This window comes from Macaca mulatta, chromosome 1 (assembly GCF_049350105.2).
Source record: "Macaca mulatta isolate MMU2019108-1 chromosome 1, T2T-MMU8v2.0, whole genome shotgun sequence".
Lineage (NCBI taxonomy): Eukaryota > Metazoa > Chordata > Mammalia > Primates > Cercopithecidae > Macaca > Macaca mulatta.
This window is the reverse complement of record NC_133406.1, coordinates 175245171-175266155: the sequence shown is the minus strand read 5'-3', so window position 1 is coordinate 175266155 and position 20985 is coordinate 175245171. Positions and strand designations below refer to the sequence as shown.

At 39.1% G+C, this 20985-nt stretch overlaps 1 protein-coding gene across 8 annotated transcripts in view; it reads left to right on the top strand.

Annotated features, from left to right (window-relative positions):
* DNAJC6 (DnaJ heat shock protein family (Hsp40) member C6) overlaps window positions 1-20985 on the top strand; it is a 157946-nt gene that overhangs the window by 97987 nt on the left and 38974 nt on the right. For all 8 annotated transcript variants that reach the window (XM_077954600.1, XM_015141751.3, XM_077954626.1 and 5 more), the window contains exons 2-4: window positions 7735-7885; window positions 8996-9045; window positions 9159-9307. In XM_077954600.1, the coding sequence (XP_077810726.1) occupies window positions 7735-7885; window positions 8996-9045; window positions 9159-9307 (350 nt within the window). The remainder of the gene's footprint in view (window positions 1-7734; window positions 7886-8995; window positions 9046-9158; window positions 9308-20985) is intronic.

Below are 20985 nucleotides of genomic sequence, written 5' to 3'. Positions count from 1 at the left end.
AATGGACAATGAGACGTAAGCCACCTTAGAAGCCAAGGCAGTGACTTTTTCCATGGTATATCTGCTTGTTATGCCCATATGATCCATTTCTCTAACTGCTGGGAGCCAAGAGCTGAAAAATCTGTTATAAAGAAGGATGACGAAGCCCTTTGTGATAATGACACTAGTTCCTCCCTTGCCCTTTGCCAAGCACTGTGAAGGAATGGGCTTTCCCTAGAGCAGGGGCTAATGGGGCATCTCTACAGAGTCACTTTAGTTTCAGGGATTTCTATCCCACAGTTGCCAATTTTATAGAAGCCAGGACAAGACATTTTTAACATTGTAACTCTTAACCACCGAGAAAAGTGTCCACTGGTGAATGGGAATACGAATATGACATTCTAATGCCAAGTTCACTTTATCAGTCATCTCTCCAAAAGGCTGATCCTGAACACTATGGGATACTAACTCACTTTACGAGAACTGGATGATGAAAACGTTCTGGAAAGAGGGAAAGTAATGTTCTGTGGAAGCGTCTTTGTGGAGTCCAAGAGGACTCACAGAAGAAGTCTGATGTTCCAAGAACTGCAGTTGGTGCCAAGCGTTGGTTGAGTTCTTGAGAGCAAGAACTGCAGTTGGTGCCAAGTTGCTGCCCATCTCCTCCCTGTCCTCAGCATATTAGATCATCTTGAGTATTGAGGCTGGAGCTGAGACAGTTACCACTGTGAGGAAGCCAGGTCTGAAGTCTTAGATTGAGTCAAGTGTAGAAGGATGTTCCTTCCTGGCAAACCCCTAGCCTGCTTGGAGTGAGGGGGGCACACAGGCTCTTGGAAGGCTGTTGGCAGCCTTTGCCTGCCTCTCCCAGGCCAACTGAGAAACTTGTGTGACTCTAAACTGTGATGAATCATGCAAGAGGAGGGAGGTCTCTACAGCTGTTGAGGAAGGACATATAAAACTTGAATAGCATAGCACTTGGCTCTTTGTTTTATATAACATGTTTTTAATTGTAAAACTAATGAATGTGGCCGGGCATGGTGGCTCATGCCTGTAATCCCAGCACATTGGGAGGCCGAAGCCGGCGGGTCACTTGAGGTCAGGAGTTTGAGACTAGCCTGGCCAACATGGCGAAGCCCCATCTCTACTAAAAATACAGAAATTAGCTGGGCATGGTGGCAGGCACCTGTAATCCCAGCTTTTCAGGAGGCTGACACAGGAGAATCACTTGAACCTGGGAGGCAGAGGTTGCAATGAGCTGAGATTGTGCCACTACACGCTGGCCTGGGTGATAGAGTGAGACTTGGTCTCAAAAAAAAAATACTAATGAATGTAACTTGTAGAACATTTAGAAAATATAATCATACAAACAAAAATCACTCATGATTGTCTCAGATGTAATTAAATATAATTACTATAACTGTTAATTACTATAACTGTTTTGAAAATGTAGTGGATAAAAGCCTGGACTCTAGAATAGCCTGTATGGGTACAAATCCTGGCTTACTAACTGTAGGACCTGGGGTGAATCACTGATGTGTCTTTGCTTCAGTTTTCTTGTGTATAAGATGAAGATAGCAATGGTATTGACTTCATAGGGTAGTTGTGAAGATTAAATGTGTTACTACATATAAAGAATTTAGATCAGTGGCCTAGTATGTGGTAGGCATTCAGTAGGTTTGAGTTATTATTTTATGTTTATTGTATCCTCTGAATTCTTTCCCTAAACTCAGATAGTTTCCTTTTACAGAAGTAAGATTATACTGTGGATTATGTGTTGTAGCCGGCTTATTTTTCATTTAGCCTTTGCCATGCCCATCTGTACTCTTCTACAAAGTGATTTTAGTAGCTAACCATATGGCGTTATTAGAGATATTTAACTAATTCCCTTACTATTGAAAAAAATACATCACTTATAGCCTCTTGCCATGGTAAACAGTATCTTGATGAATGTCTCTTTTTGGTAAGTGCTTGCATACCATCCTTCTTTTGACAACAGTAATTTATGGGGGAACATTTCTTCCTAGGGGACCAGATGGAATTATCCACAGCCCAGGTTGCCACAGGCATATACTGAATAAGCATATGAAGGGATGATCACTATGCATTATGGACACTCCTCCTTCCATACCACTTCTCACAGTGTTTTGTCCATAGCTAAGAAATCAATAAAATGTCTATGAAAAGCAGCCACACTTACTTTTTTATATTTTTAGTTACATTAAGGCAGTTAAGACTAGCCCTAGCATTTGTGCTTACCCTCTTTATATAATTTCTAAATAACTATTGAATCATCTCAGATCTCTTTTGGAATGAAGCTCGATACAAATAAATGATAACAGCTAACTAGCAATCTAGTGGGAGACAGAAATTCTCTCCCAGGAAACAAATTTTGTCTCACTCTTGAGAGCAAGAATTGGTCAGGTTCCTACAATTTGGAAGGAATAGGGTACTGCTTCTAGTTTCCCAAACATTAGGAATCCCAAGGAAAACTTGTTTCTTATACTGGTAAAGTGACTCAGAGGTAAAAGTGCAATTCTCTGATGTTTGTCTTTGGTAGGCTTAGATTTTCACACCACAAGACATCATGAAGCAAGAATCTACCTGGAGCCTTAGAGGCAGACCTGGACCTTTCTCTTTGGATGACACTCACATGCTGTCTCAACTCTAATGTCCTAACCTCCACTCCCTTACACCCTGTAAGGGAACCTTCGTAAGCGCAGAGTGTTCTTTCCACTGGGTGCCATTTTAGCCAAAGCATTTAGAAAGGTGTTGGAGGTAGCAAGCTCTGCATTCCTAAGAACACAAGTGGTGTTAACCATCTGATGCAAGGGTTGGAAAACTTTTTCTCTAAAGGGCCAGAGAGTATATGCTTTGGACTTTGTGGGCCATAAGATCTGTGTCACAACTATTTAACTGCATGGTAGCGTGAAAGCAGCCATAGGCAAGATGTAAACATAAGTACTTTACTTCTGGACATTGAAATTTGACCCTCATATCAGTTTCATGTTATGAAACATCATTCCTCTTTTGACCTTTATTCAATCATTTAAAAATGTAAAAGCCATTGTTATTTCACAGACTGTACAAAAACAGGCCATGGACTGGATCCGGCCCATGGGATCCAGTTTGTTACCCCTTGATCTACTGTGGTCATTGTTTTTCTTCTGCATTTCTTTCTCATTGCACCATTTTATTCTTCGTTGTGCCATGTTTTGAAACCTCTCTGCCCTTTCATTCAACTAGCTTAGGCTAAAATATTTGCAGGATCTGCACTTTTGGCACTTATGTGGCTCATCAGGGAAAGCCAGAATATCTACCTAAAAGAACCAGTAGAGCAACGTCAAATAATGCCCCTCTTCTTTTTTGTGTGTCCTGGCCAGTTCAACATACAGTTTGAATATATGAAGGTTACAGATGGACTCTGGCAAGTTGTTCTGATTTCTACGGCATTCCAAAGCTCTAATGAGCAGAGCATGCAGCCTGAGGGATGGTGAGAGTCTGATTTTTAGATAATCAAGGATATTTATTATGCCTTGTAGTTCTGTTCCAGCATAAAATTGAGAGCTGAAGAGACATCCAGTCTATTTGGTATCATCTCTTAAACAGTTATATATCAAAGGGGTGTTCAAACTGAACACATGAAAATGTTACAGGGATGGAAATGGGAGAATTATAAACATTTTATGCTGCTCTGTCCTCACTATATTTAAAACAAAAACACAATACAGATTTTTACATGGGGGGGTGTGTTTACAGGGAAATAATGTGCTCTATTTCATATGAAACAGGACACAAGAGAGCATTCTCAGATTTGTAACACTAGCCCTAGTCTGTGGAGCTGCCCATTAGACCTGTTCCTGGCCTTTTATTCAGGGCTGTGAAGCGGTAGGGGAGACAGAGGCTCGGCTGCCTGCGTAATGAGATTGGCTTGGTTTGCCTGGCATACAGTGATTTATGAGGGTGCTTATTGTGGGGACATCTGCCGCTGAGAGCAGCCAGATGAAAGGTGTGTGGGTGGGAGGTGGAGGAGAGCAGGGAGTAGGAGAGAGGCAGTTGTGTATAGGCAGGTAAGGCTCATCTTGATTATAGTTGTTGGAATCCTGAGCTGAGTGGAGCTGTAGAATAGTGTGAAATGGTAGATTAGCAAGGCTTTGGAATTGCACAGATCTGGGTTTGAATTGCTGACTCTTCCACTTGTTAACTGGACTCTTTGGTGAGTTACTTTCCTTCTTTGAGCTTCTGTTGCTTCATCTGTAAACTGGGGATAATAACCACTTCCACTCTCCCGCTATATGAAACTGTACTATCATAAAGGTCTGGGCACAGTTCCTGTTGCACTGGAGAGCTCAGTTAGTGATAGAAATGATTAATGTTTGTTCATATGTCCATTCATTTTTTTGTTTACCAGTACTCAATGTTCTTTGCAATTTCTAACAGAGCCTCATTTTCTAATAGATGTCTAATGGTGACTTAGACATCTGTTAGGTATCAATAGCTCTTAAGATCAGGATGGAAGAACAGGACAGTCAACATGTATTTTTATATATATATGTATGAACACCTAAATGGCATGTAGGAGTGTAGTAGGTACCTGAAATACGATTGAAAGAACAGTCACCTGGCTAGTAAACATAATAAAAGATACTTCACCTCACTAGTAATCAGGGAAATTACCAAAATAGGACCAAAGTAAGATACTTATTTATACTTGACAAAGTGGTAAAAATGTAGAAGTCTGACAATACTAAGTGTTAAGGAGAATATAGAGTGAAGGAACACATATGTACTAGTTGTAGGAATCTAAACTGCTGTGACTGCTTTGGAGAATGATTTGTCAATATCTAGATATATGAACATGCACATACCTTATTTACTGGCCAATTCTGCTTGTAGGTATAATCTAGAGAGAGTCTTGTGTATGTTATCAAAGTGATGTGTTCCTCACTGTGTTGCTTATTCTAACAAATAGCCTACGTGTCCATCAGTGGGGTAATTGATATACACATTAATGGAGCTAAAGCTGCATTTGGTACCAGCATAGATGAATTTTAAACAAAAGTAAGTGAAAAAAATAAAGTTGTAAAATTATTCAAATAGAAAACCATTTATGTACAGCTTGAAATCTTGGAAAATAATATTAATATATTTTTTGTGGATACGAACATATGTAATACAAGTTTGAAGAAATTAATTGGAATGATAAATATAAAATTCAGGCTGATATTAGGAGAAGAAAGAGGGATGTGATTGGAAGGGTTGCCTGGGGCTCAATCTCAACTCTGCTAGTAAATACTCACTAGCTTGTATGCCCTTAGACAAGTTTCCTAACCTCTGTGCCTCGGTTTTCTGATCTATAACATAGGAATAATGATATTATCTGTTTCATAGGGATGCTATGAGGATTAAATGAGTGAATATAGATAAAATGCTTAGAAAAATACCTACTAGATAGTAAGTTTTATATATGTTAGCAATTATAGTGCCTATTACATGAATATTTTTATTAATATTTATTTTGAAAATCTTATATATTGCAATTTTAAAAAAAGAATAGATGCCATTCTTGTCTTTTGTCATCATATAGTTGGAAAGTGAACAAAGATTAAAAATACCACCAATACAGGAATTTCAGGATGTGGCATAATAGAGTTTAGCTACGTTCTCTTGACCCCTAGATTTATTAGGTACCATGCCAACAGCTTTATATGTACTTATTTAATCTTTCCCTATGGAGTAGGCACAATTTTTATCCCTATTTTACAGCTGGAAAGAAAGAGATTTATAAAGACTGACTTCCAGGGTCACACAGCTAGGCGTAGCAAAGCTGGGCAGGAACCCAGGTGAGAATGACTCATGCTCTTGACTGCTAGGCCTTAAAGCCCTACCTGGCCACTGTTCACATTAGCCACCTCCTCAACACAGATTCCTGCTTCCTTCCTGTATCAGCCTGCATAGGTTAGGTTGTGCTTTGGTTATGAACATTCCCAAAAGATCGGTGGCCTCTATTAACAAACAGGTGTTTCTTACTGTATTCATCTGTTTTCACGCTGCTTTAAAGAACTACCTGAGACTCAGTAATTTATAAAGAAAAGAAGTTTAATTGACTCACAGTTCCGCATGACTGGAGAGGCCTCAGGAAACTTACAACCATGACAGAGGGTAAAGAGGAAGCAAGTCACATCTTACATGATGGCAGGAGAGAGAAAGTGAGCAAAGGGGGAAGTGCCACATTTTAAAACCATCAGATCTTTCACTGTCACGAGAACAGCATGGGGAAAATCCGCTTCCATGATCCAATCACTTCCCACCAAGTCCCTCCCCTGACACTTGGAGATTACAACTTGAGATGAGATTTGAGTGGGGACACAGAACCAAACCATATTACTTACTCATACCAAATATTCATCAAAGGTCACCTGGGTCATCAAAGGTCATTTGCCACATAGCTCCTGTCTCTGGGACCCAGAAGTCCAGCAGCCACAGTCTCCAACCTTGCCAGTTGCTATGGCAAAGGGAGAGAGATACAGAGATACAGAGTTACAGAGCGAGAGAGAGAGAGAGAGAGAGAGAGAGAGAGAGAGAAACTATGGAGAATATCACATTAACAGTTAAATGTACCCTGGAAGTGATGCACAACATACACTGTGATACACAGCACTTCCCCTCACACATCATAGGCTGGAGCAGTGGTTTTCAACCAGGGATAATTTTGCCCCCACTAGGGGATATTTGCCAGTCTCTGGAGACATTTTTTATTGTCACAACTCAGAGGTGGAGTGGGGGTTGGGGCAGGTACTACTGGCATCTAATGAATAGAGGCCAAGAATGCTACTCAACACCCTCCAATGCACAGGGACAGCCCCCTCAACACACACACAACAAAGAAGTATTTGGCCTAAAATGTCAATAGTGCTGAGATTGAGAAACCCTGGACTGGAGCTAAGCACAAGGGGCCAAAAAGCACAATTTTAAGAAGCTATAAGGGAAGAGAACCTGAAATATTTGACAGATAGCACTAATGGCCACCTTGCATCCTAAGGCCTAAAAGCTGTACTAAAGCCCCTTCAGAAGGTGTTTTTCATGATAGAAGTGAACCAGTGCTTTAAGGGACAGCCATGGAATGGGATTTCTAATATAGTCAGCTTCATCAAAGGGCAGAGGAGTGCCCTCAACTCACTGAGACTACTGCTTTCCTCAGCAGTCTCTCTGGAGCAGCACTGTCCAAATGTAGTACAATAAAGGCCACATATGTAGTTTAAAAATTTCCAGTATCCACACTAAACAGGTAAAAAGGAGCAGGTGAAATTGATTTTAAAGGTATCATTTATTTAATTCAGTATATCTAAATTATTATTTCAACATGTAATCAGTATAAAAATATTGAGATACTTTATATTCTTTTTTTTTTGCACCAAGTCTTTGAAATATGTTGTGTGTTTTATATTTACTGCACATTTTAGTTGAGACTAGCCATATTTCAGGTGCTCAACTGTCACACATGGCCAGTGGCAGCAGTATTGGAGGTTTCTGTACCTGGGACTCAGTGAAGGACTGACCTGGGTCTCCCCTGAGAACCAGTAGCAATGCTATAACTCAGAGTCTATAAGTTCTGAGAGCGGGACACAATTTCCAGGAATATCTGTCCCAGACTCTTAAAGACAGTCTGTATATGTTTTAAGAATGAAGAGGGATTGGTTTTCCATGGATTCTCTGCCATCATCATTTTTTTGTTTGTTTGTTTGTTTTTGTTTTTGGCAGGTGCCTCATCTCCAGACATGGAGCCCAGCTATGGGGGAGGTCTCTTTGACATGGTAAAAGGAGGTGCAGGGAGGCTCTTTAGTAACCTAAAGGACAACTTGAAAGACACCCTCAAAGACACATCTTCTAGAGTGATACAATCTGTGACCAGGTACGCACATTCTTCCCCGTTAATTTAGTGGATCCCTATGCTCTCAAAGGATCTGGTTACCTGCTGTCTACTTGTCTGGCTCAAAGAGTGTCAATTTTGGGATGTAATTTTATGGGATCTGATCAACTGAGAAATGTCATTGAAGACATAAAGTTAAGTCCTTTAGAAGCTATAATCACAGACTGGGAGGACTCAGTTCATTGCCACATTAGAGCATAACAGTTGCCCTCCCTGTCTTTACAATCAAACATCTTGGGTTCTAATGCAATATCTGCCCTTGTTAACTAGGAGCCCTCAGACAAATTAATTAACCTCTCTGAGCTTTTTTTGAGCTTTTTAAAAATACCCTGACAGGATTTGTGTCTTTGGGTTGTTTAGGGATTAAATGAGATTAAAATATACATACAATCTGAATAAGTGTTACCTATGGATTGTAATCAAATCAGAACTTTGTTTTTGTATCCTACTAGCCCTTTAACATTTATTCAGTGAGAGAAGTTTTCTATGCTTCCAGTGTATGAAAATTCTTATAAGCAGGTCATAGGAGTTATTTTTTATTATTAAGTATTAGAAAATTCTAGGGTCACTTTGAGTTATAATATGCAGTTCTAAATCAGAAATTCAAATGTCAAGTCCAATATATTAATCAAAATTTTAATCTTTGTTAAAAGATAAAACTACTCTTACCTCTGATTCTCAACCAGGGTCTGGTAGGCAGAAAAATGGTGTCATTTATTTTTTCTCAACCACTTCTTCCCCTACGCCTTAGCCACTTACGATTATGGAAGATATTTCCATGTAGGCAAAGAGGCTAGAACAATTGGTGTTGATAAATAAGCAGAGGTTTCTATTCTGAGATTGATTCAGATCATGAAGTGGCATCTACAAGGGCATTAGAATGCACCAGTTGGAGTGGCATATTTATTCCCCTGAGGTCATGGGCTGTCTTTTCTCAGTGATTCTTCCTTGTTAGAGAGAAGGGCTGGAGGGGAGTCAAAACTTGCCCCCTAGACAGCAGTGTCCCAGTTCATATGCGCAAGTGATTGAGAGAGAGAAATCTTGGCATATTTGGATCATTTTAATGAGTGCCCATTTTTGTCTTGCTTTTAGCTACACAAAGGGAGATTTAGACTTCACTTATGTTACCTCCAGAATTATTGGTAAGTTTCTCATGTTTATTAACAGTGCTTTGGCTCAGCTTCCAGTTGCTGCCCATCATTACAGCAGACCTAAACATTTAACCTGTTTTCTTTCTGTGTGATCTCTCTCCTAGTGATGTCCTTTCCTCTGGACAATGTTGACATAGGATTCAGGAATCAGGTTGATGACATTCGAAGCTTTTTGGATTCCAGACATCTTGACCACTACACAGTATACAATCTGTCACCTAAGTCTTATCGAACTGCCAAGTTTCACAGCCGGGTAAGGATTTTTAGCCCTGAGATCATACTGTTGAAGACGTGATGGTGTTTTTCGTCCTCAGAGATAACCTTAAAGCATATGCCCTTAGGCATCTGAAGCTGAAAAACCATACACTCTGGACACTTCTGTCCACAAAATATTTATTAGACTGCTATGAGATAGCCTAAAGATTTTCCTTGGGTGAGGATACTTACAGGAAAGTGTATCTGTCAATGAAATACCATTGAAGCTGGGGTCTCAAGTCTGTTGGTGCCTGGTTATTCCATGGCACATTGTTCATGAGGCTTAAGTTGGAGGTTGAACTGCTGCTAGCGCAATTGGCTGCCTTCATGCTGATACACTACTTATGCCTTTGACTCTTCTTTATTGCTACTTGGTATCAAGATGAGGCAGTGTGGATAGAACAGTACCAACAAGTATTAATGGGAACGTCTTTCTATTAATATATTTTAAGAAGTTTTTTGAACTAGGCAGGTAAACATTCCTAGTTTCAGCCTGGTTAAGGAACTGAGAATTGGCTTAGGTTTGAATCTGATATCGAGCCTGATATTTCTGGCCACTGAATTCTGACTTACTCACTAAAAAAAGGCATTTTTTTCCCCCTCTCAAGAACATCTCTAAATATTTTTGACTTAGCCTTTACATATGATTGGTTCTGCAACTTCATTTGGGTCTATTAATAAATAGAATGGACTTTCTATGCATGGATCCTTTAAAAGTGAAACTTGATATCAAGTATGAAAAATGATAGCTGGTTGACAATGCTGTGTATCTAGGATCTCAGCTTTGATGCTGGAACACACACTTTGTTCCAAATTCCAGTTACCATTGGTAATCTCTGGGCCTCAGTTTCCAGATCTGTAAAACACCCAAGAAAATTGGTATACATGCTTTGTAAGGCTCCTTCCTGCCCTAAGATTCAATAAGATATGGGAGAGTTTTAAGGACCTCTTTTTCAGCGTGTTCTGAGAACAGTCTCAAATTTTGGTGTGCATCAGAATCACTTGGAGACTTCTGATTCAGAAGGACAAGGGAGGCATACAAATCTGCATTTCTAACAGCTTCCTGGGGGCTGCTCCTGATGTTGCTGTGGGGACCACTCTTTGATAAAGCACTGATAATGCCATTCTGAAGTGGTTTGATCTAAATTGCCATTCTATAATGAAGATTTTAAATGCATCTCTTTAAAATCTTCTGTAATAAAATAACCTTCCAACTCTTACTCCATCTATTAGCTAATTCAGAACAAGTGAATTAACATCAAACAAAAATGTGGATAGATATTTTGTTCTTAATGTAAGGCAAATCTTTTGAATTATTTTTCTTGTTTGGAGGTTAAGTCAGTGCCATTATTTTCATAATTTAAGGACTGTGGAACATCCTATGCAATATTTCATAGAAATTTTATTTGACCTTGAAAGATCTGTGATAATCTGGAGCATTTTTCCTCTGAAAGTAAATAAAGATATAATACCATTATAGAAGCATTTTTACATATAAATATGTCACTTTGTATAATATTTATAAAAGGCACTCTCTGTAAAGATGTTTTTAATGAAAGGCATCCATCAGTGTACCTAAAGATTTTGTGACTGGACTTAATGGTTTACCAAAGGAATCAGAGATTACATATTTAATCTCTACCCTGGGCTGCTCTCACTTGCCCTAGAAGAGGAGGGAGCTTTTTTTTTTTGATACCTAGAACAGTGCCTGACATAGATAATCAATGTTTTTTAAAAGCATGAATGTGCAAAGAATTGTTAAACACTATAGATATAAAATAAATACTTGGTTTGTGTTCTCGAGACACCTAAGCCTAGTTGGCGAGAGAACCCAGGACATTCTAAAGATAAGTACAAATAATATTTACAATACCTGCCAAGAGAGATTAGTAAAGGGAGACACCAGTGACAGCTGGACCTTAGAGCAGGAGAAAGGCTTATATAGGTCAGAGGAGTGGGGCCATTTCTTGCCTATACAAATCGTAAAATATCTTGTGAGGCTTTTGATGATCTAGCCTCTATCTGCTTCTCTAACTTCATCTTTTACCGTTCTTCATTGACCCAAAACCATATGCTCCAACCAGGGATATGCATGTGCTCATGTGCACACAGACACACACAATCTCCTTGCATGAGCTACTGTTTCTCCCTTAAAAGCCACCCGTGTCATACATCCTTCATCTCTCCCCTCCCCTGCCCTCCCCTCCCTTCCCCTTGGCTCCTCTTTCTCTCTCTCCTTCCTTCCTTCCTTCCTTCCTTCCTTCCTTCCTTCCTTCCTTCCTTCCTTCCTTCCTTCCTTCCTTTCTTTCTTTCTTTCTTTCTTTCTTCCTTTCTCTTTCTTTCTTTCTTTCTTTCTTTCTTTCTTTCTTTCTTTCTTTCTTTCTTTCTTTCTTTCTTTCTTTCTTTCTTTCTTTCTTTCTTTTTTCTTGCCTTCCTGCCTTCCTGCCTTCTCTTTCTTTCTTTCTTTCTTTCTTTCTTTCTTTCTTTCTTTCTTTCTTTCTTTCTTTCTTTCTTTCTTTCTTTCTTTCTTTCTTTCTTTCCTCCTCCTTCTTCTTCTTCCTCCTCCTCCCCTCCTCCTCCTCCTCTTCCTCCTTCTCCTCCTCCTTCTTCTTCTCCTTTCCTCCTTCCTCCCCCTCCCTCCCTCTCCCCATCCTCCTCCTCCCTCTCTCTCCTTCTCCTTCTTCCTCCTCCTCCTCTTCCTCCTCTTCCTCCTCCTCCTCCTCCTCCTCCTGCTCTCCCTCCCCTCTCCTCCCCTCCCCTCCATTTCCCTTCCAAAAGAGCCTCACTTAGTTGCCCAGGCTGGAGTGCAATGGCATGATCTTGGCTCACTACAACCTCCACCTCCTGGATTCAAGTGATTCGTGTACCTCAGTCACCTAAGTAGCTGGGATTACAGATGCCCAGCTAATTTTTGTGCCCAGCTATGGCCACTATGCCTAGCTAATTTTTGTATATTTAGTGGAGACGATTTTGCCATGTTGGCCAGGCTGGTCTCGAACTCCTGGCCTTAAGTGATCCACCTGCCTCAGCCTCCCACCCCCAGCCCATCTTCTTCTTTATTAGCCTAATTTTGCTAAGGAGAAGATTTCCACATGCCATGAGGCTTTTCCAATTATTTCTCCTAAAACACAGGATTGCACTACATCTTTAGCTCTTCCTAGATAGTCCTAGAATTTGGCAGAATGGAAGTGGATCCTCTGACCTGTCTCCTTTACCCTTAGTTGCATCTCAGGGAGGCAGTCCCAAAGTCATAGTATTTCCATCTTACCTTTGTTTTTGATTTGCCTACATCTCTTTTCAAACTCCTAGACTTTTCTTTCCCCAGCACTAACACTGTTAATGGATTTGCATCTCATTGTTGCATGATTTAGAAAAGTTTTCTTTGTTTTTACCTTTCAATTCATGAGGACTAGAACCATTTCTTACTCTTTCCAGTTCTGTGGAGTGCTAGGTCTGAAATTAAACCTTATTTTAATAAGTGTTGATGGTAGAGTCTACCATAAATACCGGACATGGAACTGGTTTTATTTTTAGATTCATAAGGGTATATAAACTCATAGGAATTTTTTATTTATAAACTCGTAGGAGTCTGGATCTGCCCACATCATACACCTCTGTGCCTTGAAACCTGAATTCAGTCACTTTACATGATGACTATGTGATTGTTTGTATATGTTCAAACCTGCATTTGAGGATGTAGGTAGTGATGTTGGCAAAGACAGGCTGTTTCCAGGAAGATTTTACTTTGCTGAGAGTTGTCATTCTGTATTTTGATTCACTTTTATGCTTAGAAGCCACATTGGTTGACAGGAATTGTATGAAATAATCAATACTATTTTCCTCATTTTTCTATTACTTATTTGCATATGTCACAGGATGTTAAAATAGGACTTTGTTTAGTCTCAGTTTAGCAGAGGCTACAACTCAAAAGAATGCATAGCACATAGCCCAGCATTCAAAAGCAAAGTACTAGAATACCTGTTCAGGACTGCAAAGGAGGTATTGAACCTCAGGTGTTTTTATTTTTACTTTTTTTTTTTTACTCTTTATAGCCAATATCCACCTTGAGGAAATAAGAGTACTGATGCTGACAATGAAGTCCTGGAGACCAACAAGATGCATCAGTCAAACCAGATGTTCATAATGACTCCTTGGTGTTTGTAGATCTATAGGAGGGCTTCAGAGAGCTTAACCATCTGTTTCCCGTCCTTTAAAAAAATTATTGTGGTAAAATATACATAACATAAACTTATCATTGTAACCACTTGTAGCATACAATTTCAGTGGCATTAATTACATTCCCAAATGTTGTGTAACCAACACGACTATCTATACTTAAACCTTTCTCATCATCCCAACATAAACACTGCTCCCGTCCACTCCATGCCTATGTGTGTGTATGCGTGTATATACTGGTTTGGTTTCTGCATCGAAGATTTATAGCTGTGCCCCAGAATATCAGGAACCTTTACACATTTCTTGGCATTACTGTTGGCAATAAATGGAAAGCTGGATGAATGGACAACAAGTCTAACCTGGCTCCAAAGTTCTTAAGTTCTGATTAATGCTATTTATTCTAGGGCCACTTTGTCTCTCCTCCTTCCACTGTCCACCCAGGAAGGACAGTATGGTGACGGAGTCCTTCTAGGAGCAAAGAAATCTGCAGCCCAGCTGGTTCTTTTAGACTCTGCCCTCTTAACTATTTCTTTTTCTTTCTTTTTTTTTTTTTTTTTTTTTTTTTGAGACGGAGTCTCGCTCTGTCGCCCAGGCTGGAGTGCAGTGGCCGGATCTCAGCTCACTGCAAGCTCCGCCTCCTGGGTTTACGCCATTCTCCTGCCTCAGCCTCCCGAGCAGCTGGGACTACAGGCGCCTGCCACCTCGCCCGGCTAGTTTTTTTGTATTTTTTTTTTAGTAGAGACGGGGTTTCACCGTGTTAGCCAGGATGGTCTCGATCTCCTGACCTCGTGATCCACCCGTCTCGGCCTCCCAAAGTGCTGGGATTACAGGCTTGAGCCACCGCGCCTGGCCAACTATTTCTGAATGACATAATTTTGTAGGATTTCTTTCCCTTTGGGAACAATTTGATTTTTGGAAAATGTATTATCAACGTGGTGTCTTAAAGGACTCATGATTGAAGGTCAATGTTTTTACTCCTTTTTCTTCCAGAGCACACTGAAGAGGTCACCACAGCTCCCAGTTGCTTCTGCATTGGTGGGAGGTTGGTGGGAGATTGGCTGGAGTGGAGGAACTTTATAGCTCATACTTCATCTCTCACTCTGCCACCATGCCTCAGTGTCATGACAGGAAATAACTGGAGTGAAAAAAACAATCCCTGGCCTGGGGGCCAGAGGACCAGAGACTCCCACATTCTAGTTATGAAGCCTTCCATGAATTGAATGTCTTAACCCTGGTAAAATATAGCCATCACTTGAAGCTGTAACCACTCTACAAATGCAAGGTGGAGTTATTGTTATCAGTCATCAGACAATGTAGTATAATGGAGAGTGCACAAATTTTATTTTTTAAAACTGAGATGAAGCTGTATAGTGTATACAAACTTTAGACTTTAAAAATTATCCTGGCTTCACATCTCAGCTGTTCTTCTTCCTGGGCAAGTCACTTTTACCTCTCTTTGGACTCGTTTTTCTCCTGTGTAAAATGGATATGCCAATAAGAGAGCGCCTATCTCACAAGCATTCTTAAATGTTTTTTTTGTAGGTTTGTTGTAAGGAATAAATTTGATAGCAGTGTCTTGCTTAGAGTCATCATTCAGTTAGTAGTAGCTATGATTAACATTGGTAATAATAAAATGCCACAATAAATGATTGACTGAATTATCCGCATCCTCCAAAAATGGTGCGTGATTCATAAAACACTAGATGTGGCAATTAAGTCATACTCTCTGTAGAAGCTTTCATTCCTATGCTTAGTGAATGGCTGCTTCTGCCCGTCCTGTCTTGGGCTAGGGATGATGGAGAGATGAAAATTGAATGGTATTCAGCCCTGGCGATGATTTGGCCTCTTTTTCCCACTGGGTGGTATCATGGTAGCCCTGTAATCTGTATGGTGTCCTCTGATGCTAAGCAAACCCAGGAGGTGTTCAAGGTGTTCAGGAAAACTGGAGACAGCATTGCGAAGTGTCAGTTACTGCATGAAGCTGTGAACTCCAGAGAGCTACAAAAATAGCTTGCAGTGATTGAATTCCTTTTTTATTTTGTTGGTTTTGTTTATGCCTTAGTGGTTTCCCCTTTTAGACAGAGCACATGCTTTTAAAAAATTCTAATTGTATGTTTGCTTAATGGTGTATAATTATATATCAAGTAAATATATAATTATGGAGTACTTTAAATTAATATTATTTACTTGATTGAGTTAATGATTCTGGAGCTATTTGCCTATTGTGCTAAGAATAATTTAGCCAACTTTTAGCTGAGACTCATTACAGATATTAACATTTGGGGTGTGTGTGTGTGTGTGTGTGTGTGTGTGTGTGTGTGTGTAATAGCCAGTTTTTAAAACCTTCAAAAATATTGCTGGGGCAATAAATTTTCTATACTTTCATTCTGTTAGAGTCTGAAAAAACCCAATAAAATGGGTTCACCTGTTCCCTCCTCAAGATATGGTACATGTGGACAAATCTTATTATAAAACTAGATTGCCAAATGGGGTTCATTCCTTTATTCTTTCACTCATTCATTCACTCAGCAAGTACCTGCTGAGCATCTACCATATGAGCAACACATGCACAGTGGACACTGGGGTTACAAAAATGAGTAAGTTATGGTCTCTCTTCTCATGGAGCTCGGTGTCTAGAAGGGGAGACAGATATAAGCAGTTTATTCAGTACTGCTTGACCACAAGCTGGCATTTACTGTGTTTATGTTGTGCTACTTAATTCTGACAACAATCCTACAATGCTCATTTACACTTTACACACTAGATAATTGAGGCCTGGAGAGGTTAGTAAGTTGCTTAAGGTTAATCAAGTAGTAAATGGTAAATCCAGAGTGAAAATCCAGCCTGTGGACTTAACCATGTTGCTCTACTGAAAAAAGCTGTAATAGATGAAAATAAACAGGGGCTTGAGTATAAAGATGACTAAGCATTTCTGTGAGTATTAGAGAAACGGTTAGAGACAAGAGAGCACTTGAACTTCTTTTTTGTTTGTTTTTTAAACATTTGAGTTAAATATGCATATATAATGTACCATTTTAACCATTTTAAGTGTACAGTTTAATTACATTTATATTATTTTTTCCTCCTTCAAATCCCGTCCCACTCCCCTTCCTGGCCTCTGTTAACTACTAATCTATGTTTATCTTCATGAGATCCACATTTTTAGTTTCTGCATATGAGTAAAAAACATGCAATATTTCTCTTTCTGTGCTTGGATTATTTCACTTATAATCGCCTCCAGTTCCATCCCTGTTGCTGCAAATGACAGGATTTCATTCTTTTTTATGTGAATAATATTTCATTGTGTATGTATACCACATTTTATTTATCCATTCATCCATTGGTAGGCACTTAGGTTGATTCCATATTTTGGCTATTGTGAATAGTGCTGCAGTAAACATGGGAGTGCAGCTTTATCTTCGATATATTGATTTCCTTTCTTTTGGATATATACCCAGTAGTGGAATTGCTGGGTCATATGGAACCTTCATACTGTTCTCCAGAGTGATTGTACTAATTTACATTCCCACCAACAGTGTATGAGAGTTCCCTTTCCTCCACATTTTCACCAGTATCTGGTATTACCTGCCTTTTTGATACAAACTATTTTAACTGAAATGAGATGACACTATATTGTGATTTTGATTTGCATTTCTCTGATTGGTGATGTTGGACATTTTTTCATACAACTGTGTGCCATCTATGTCTTCTTTGGAAGATCTGTTAATTCTGTTCAACTCTTTTGCCCAGTTTTTAATTTTTTTTTTTTTTTTTACTATTGAGTTGTTTGAGCTCCTTATATATTCTGGTTATTAATTTCTTGTCAAATGAATAGTTCACAAGTATTTCTTGCCATTCAGTGGGTTGTCTTTTCACTTCATTGATTGTTTGCTTTGCTTTGCAGAAGCTTTTTAGCTTCATATAGTCCCAACTGTGTATTTTTGCTTTGGTTGCCTGTGCTTTTGAGGTCTTCCACAAGAAATTTTTGTCCAGATCAATGTCCTGGAACATTTCTCTAATGTTTTCTTCTAGTCGTTTTATATTTTCAGGTTTTGGATTCAAGTTTTTAATACATTTTGATTTGATTTTTGTATATAGTGAGAGATATAGGTCTATTTTCATTTTTCTGCATATAGTTACCCACTTTTCCTAGCACCATCTATGGAAAAGACTGTCCTCTCCCCACTGCAAGTTCTTGGCATCTTTGTCAAAGATGAATTGGTGGTAAATGTGTGGATTTATATCTGGGTTCTCTATTTTGTTCCATTAGTTCATGTGCTTGTTTTTATGCTAGTACCATGCTGTCTTGGTTATGGTAGCTTTATAATAAACTTTAAAGTCAGATAATGTGATGCCTCTCACTTTGTTCTTTTTGCTCAGGGTGGCTTTGGCTATTTGGAGTCTTTTGTGGTTCCATATACATTTTAGGTTTTTTTTTTTTTTTAATTTCTGTGAAGGATGTCATCGGTATTTTGATAGAGATTGCATTGGATCTGTATATTGCTTTGGGTAGTATTGCCATTTTAACAATATTATTTCTTCTAATCCATGAGCATGGAATACCTTTTCTTTTTTTGTGTCCTCTTCTATTTCTTCCAGTTTTATAGTTCTTCTTGTGTAGATCTTTCACTTTTTTGGTTAGATTGATTCCCAGGTATTTTATATTTTTTTGTAGCTATTGGAAATGGCATTGTTTTCTTGATTTCTTTTTCAGATTGTTGGCTGTTAGCACATATGGATGCTGTTGATTTACGCATGTTGGTTTTGTATTCTGCAACTTTACTGAATTCATTTGCCAGTTCCAACAGTTTTTTTGGTGGTGTTTAGGTTTTTCTAGCCATAAGATCATGTTGAGATCGAACAAGGGTAATCTGACTTCTTCCTTTCCAATTTAGATGTCCTTTTTTTCTTTTTTTGCCTAATTGCTCTGGCCAGGACTTTCAGTATTATGTTGAATAATAGTGGTAAAAGCAGGTATCCTTGTCGTGCTCCATTCTTTAGAGGAAAGGCCTTCAATTTTCCCCCATTTAGTACGATGTTAGCCATGGATTTGTCATAGATGACCATTATTATTTTGAGGTATGTTCCTTCTATATCTATTTTCATGAGGTTTTTTTTTTTTTTTTTTTTTTTTTTTGAGACGGAGTTTTGCTGTGTCACCCAGGCTGGAGTGCAGTGGTGCGATCTTGACTCACTGCAACCTCCGCCTCCTGGATTCAAGCAGTTCTCCTGCCTCAGCCTCCCAAGTAGCTGGGATTACAGGCACCTGGCACCATGCCTGGCTAAGTTTTGTATTTTTGGTAGAGACAGGGGTTTCACCATGTTGGCCAGGTTGGTCTCAAACTCATGACCTCAAGTAATCTGCCTATCTCACCTCCCAAAGTGCTAGTATTATAGGCATGAGCTGCCACGCCTGGCCTCATGAGGATTTTTATCATAAAGGGATGTTGAATTTTATCATATACTTTTTCAGCATCTATTGAAATAATCATATATTTTTTGTTCTTGATTATATTAATGTGGTATATAACATTTATTGATTTGCATATATTGAGCCATCCTTTTACCCATGAAGTGAAACTTGTTTTTATTTTTTTGGAGACCGAGTCTTGCTCTGTCACCCAGGCTGGAGTGCAGTCATGCAATCTCGGCTCACTGCAAGCTCCGCCTCCCAGGTTCATGCCATTCTCCTGCCTCAGCCTCCCGAGTAACTGGGACTACAGGCGCCCGCCACCATGCCCGGCTAATTTTTTTGTATTTTTAGTAGAGTCGGGCTTTCACCATGTCAGCCAGGATGGTCTAGACCTCCTGATCTCGTAATCTGCCCGCCTCGGCCTCCCAAAGTGCTGGGATTACAGACGTAAGCCACCACGCCCGGCCATGAAGTGAATCTTTATTGATAATGGTGAACGATCTATTTAATGTGTTGTTGCATTTGGTTTGCAAGTATTTGTTTGAGGATTTTTGTATCTGTGTTCTTCAGTGATACTGGCCTGTAGTTTTCTTTTTTTGTTGTATCCTTCTCTAGTTTTAGTGTCAGGCAATGCTGGCCTTGTAGAATGAGTTCAAAAGTATTTCTTCTTCCAGTTTTTAAAAAAATAGTTTGAGTAGGATTAATATTAGTTATTTTAAAAATATTTGGTAGAATTCAGCAGTGAATCCATCAGGCCCTGGGCCTTTCTTTGATAGGAGAATTTTTATTACAGCCTCAATCTCATTGCTTGTTACTGGTTTGTTGAGGTTTTCTATTTCTTCATGGTTCAATCTTGGTAGGTTGTATGTGTCCAGGCATTTATCCATTTCTTCTAAGTTTTCTGATTTGTTGGTATATAGTTGTTCATAGTTGCCATCTCTTATGAGTCTTTGTATTTCTGAGGTCTCAGTTGTTATGTCTCCTTCATTCCTGGTTTTATTTATTTGGGTCTTCTCTCTCTTTTTCTTAGCTTACCTAGAGGTTTATTGATTTTGTGTATTGTTTCAAAAAAACAACTTTTTATGTTGTCTATCTTTTTTCTTTTTAATTTTAATTTTCTTAATTTTTGCTCTGGTCTTTATTATTTCTTTCCTTCTATTAATTTTGGCTTTAGTTTGTTCTTCCTTTTCTAGTTCCTTGAGATGTATTGTTAGGTTGTTAATTTGAAGTCTTTCTACTTTTTTGATATCAGTGTTTATTGCTATAAACTTTCCTCTTAGTACTTCTTTTGCTGTATCCCATATGTTTTTGTATATTTCTATTTTAATTTGTTTCAAGAAATTTTAAAATTTCTTTCCTAATTTCTTCATTGACTCATTGGTTCTTCAGCAGCATGTTGTTTAATTTCCATGTGTTTATGTATTTTCCAAGGTTCCTTTTGTTATTTAGTTGTAAAGTTTTATTCCACTGTAGTCAGAGAAGATGCTTGGTATGATTTCTATTTTATTTATTTATTTATTTTTGAGATGAAGTCTCGCACTGTTGCCTGGGCTAGAGTGCAATGGCATGATCTCGGCTCACTGCAACCTCCCCCTCCCAGGTTCAGGTGATTCTCCTGCCTCAACCTCCCGAGTAGCTGGGATTACAGATGCCTGGCACCACGCCCAGCTAATTTTTTGTATTTTTAGTAGAGACAGAGTTTCACTATGTCGGCCAGGCTGTTCTTGAACTCCTGACCTTGTGATCTGCCTGCCTCGGCCTCCCAAAGTGTTGAGATTACAGGCATGAGCCACCGCACCCGGCCAATTTCTATGTTTTTGAATTTGTACAGACTCGTTTTGTGGACTATGGTCTATTCTAGAAAACGTTCCATGTGCTAATGAAAAGAATATAAATTCTGCAGCAGTTAGGTAAAATATTCAGTAAATGTCAGTAAGGCCTATTGGATCTTGAACGTGGGTTTTAAAAGATGAATTGGAGTTTACCAAGGGAAGAAAATACATTGCAGACAGAAAGGAGCTTGTACAAATATACATTTTATGATTCCTCTGACAGCAAAATGTATCTTCCCAGTTATTCTGTATTTT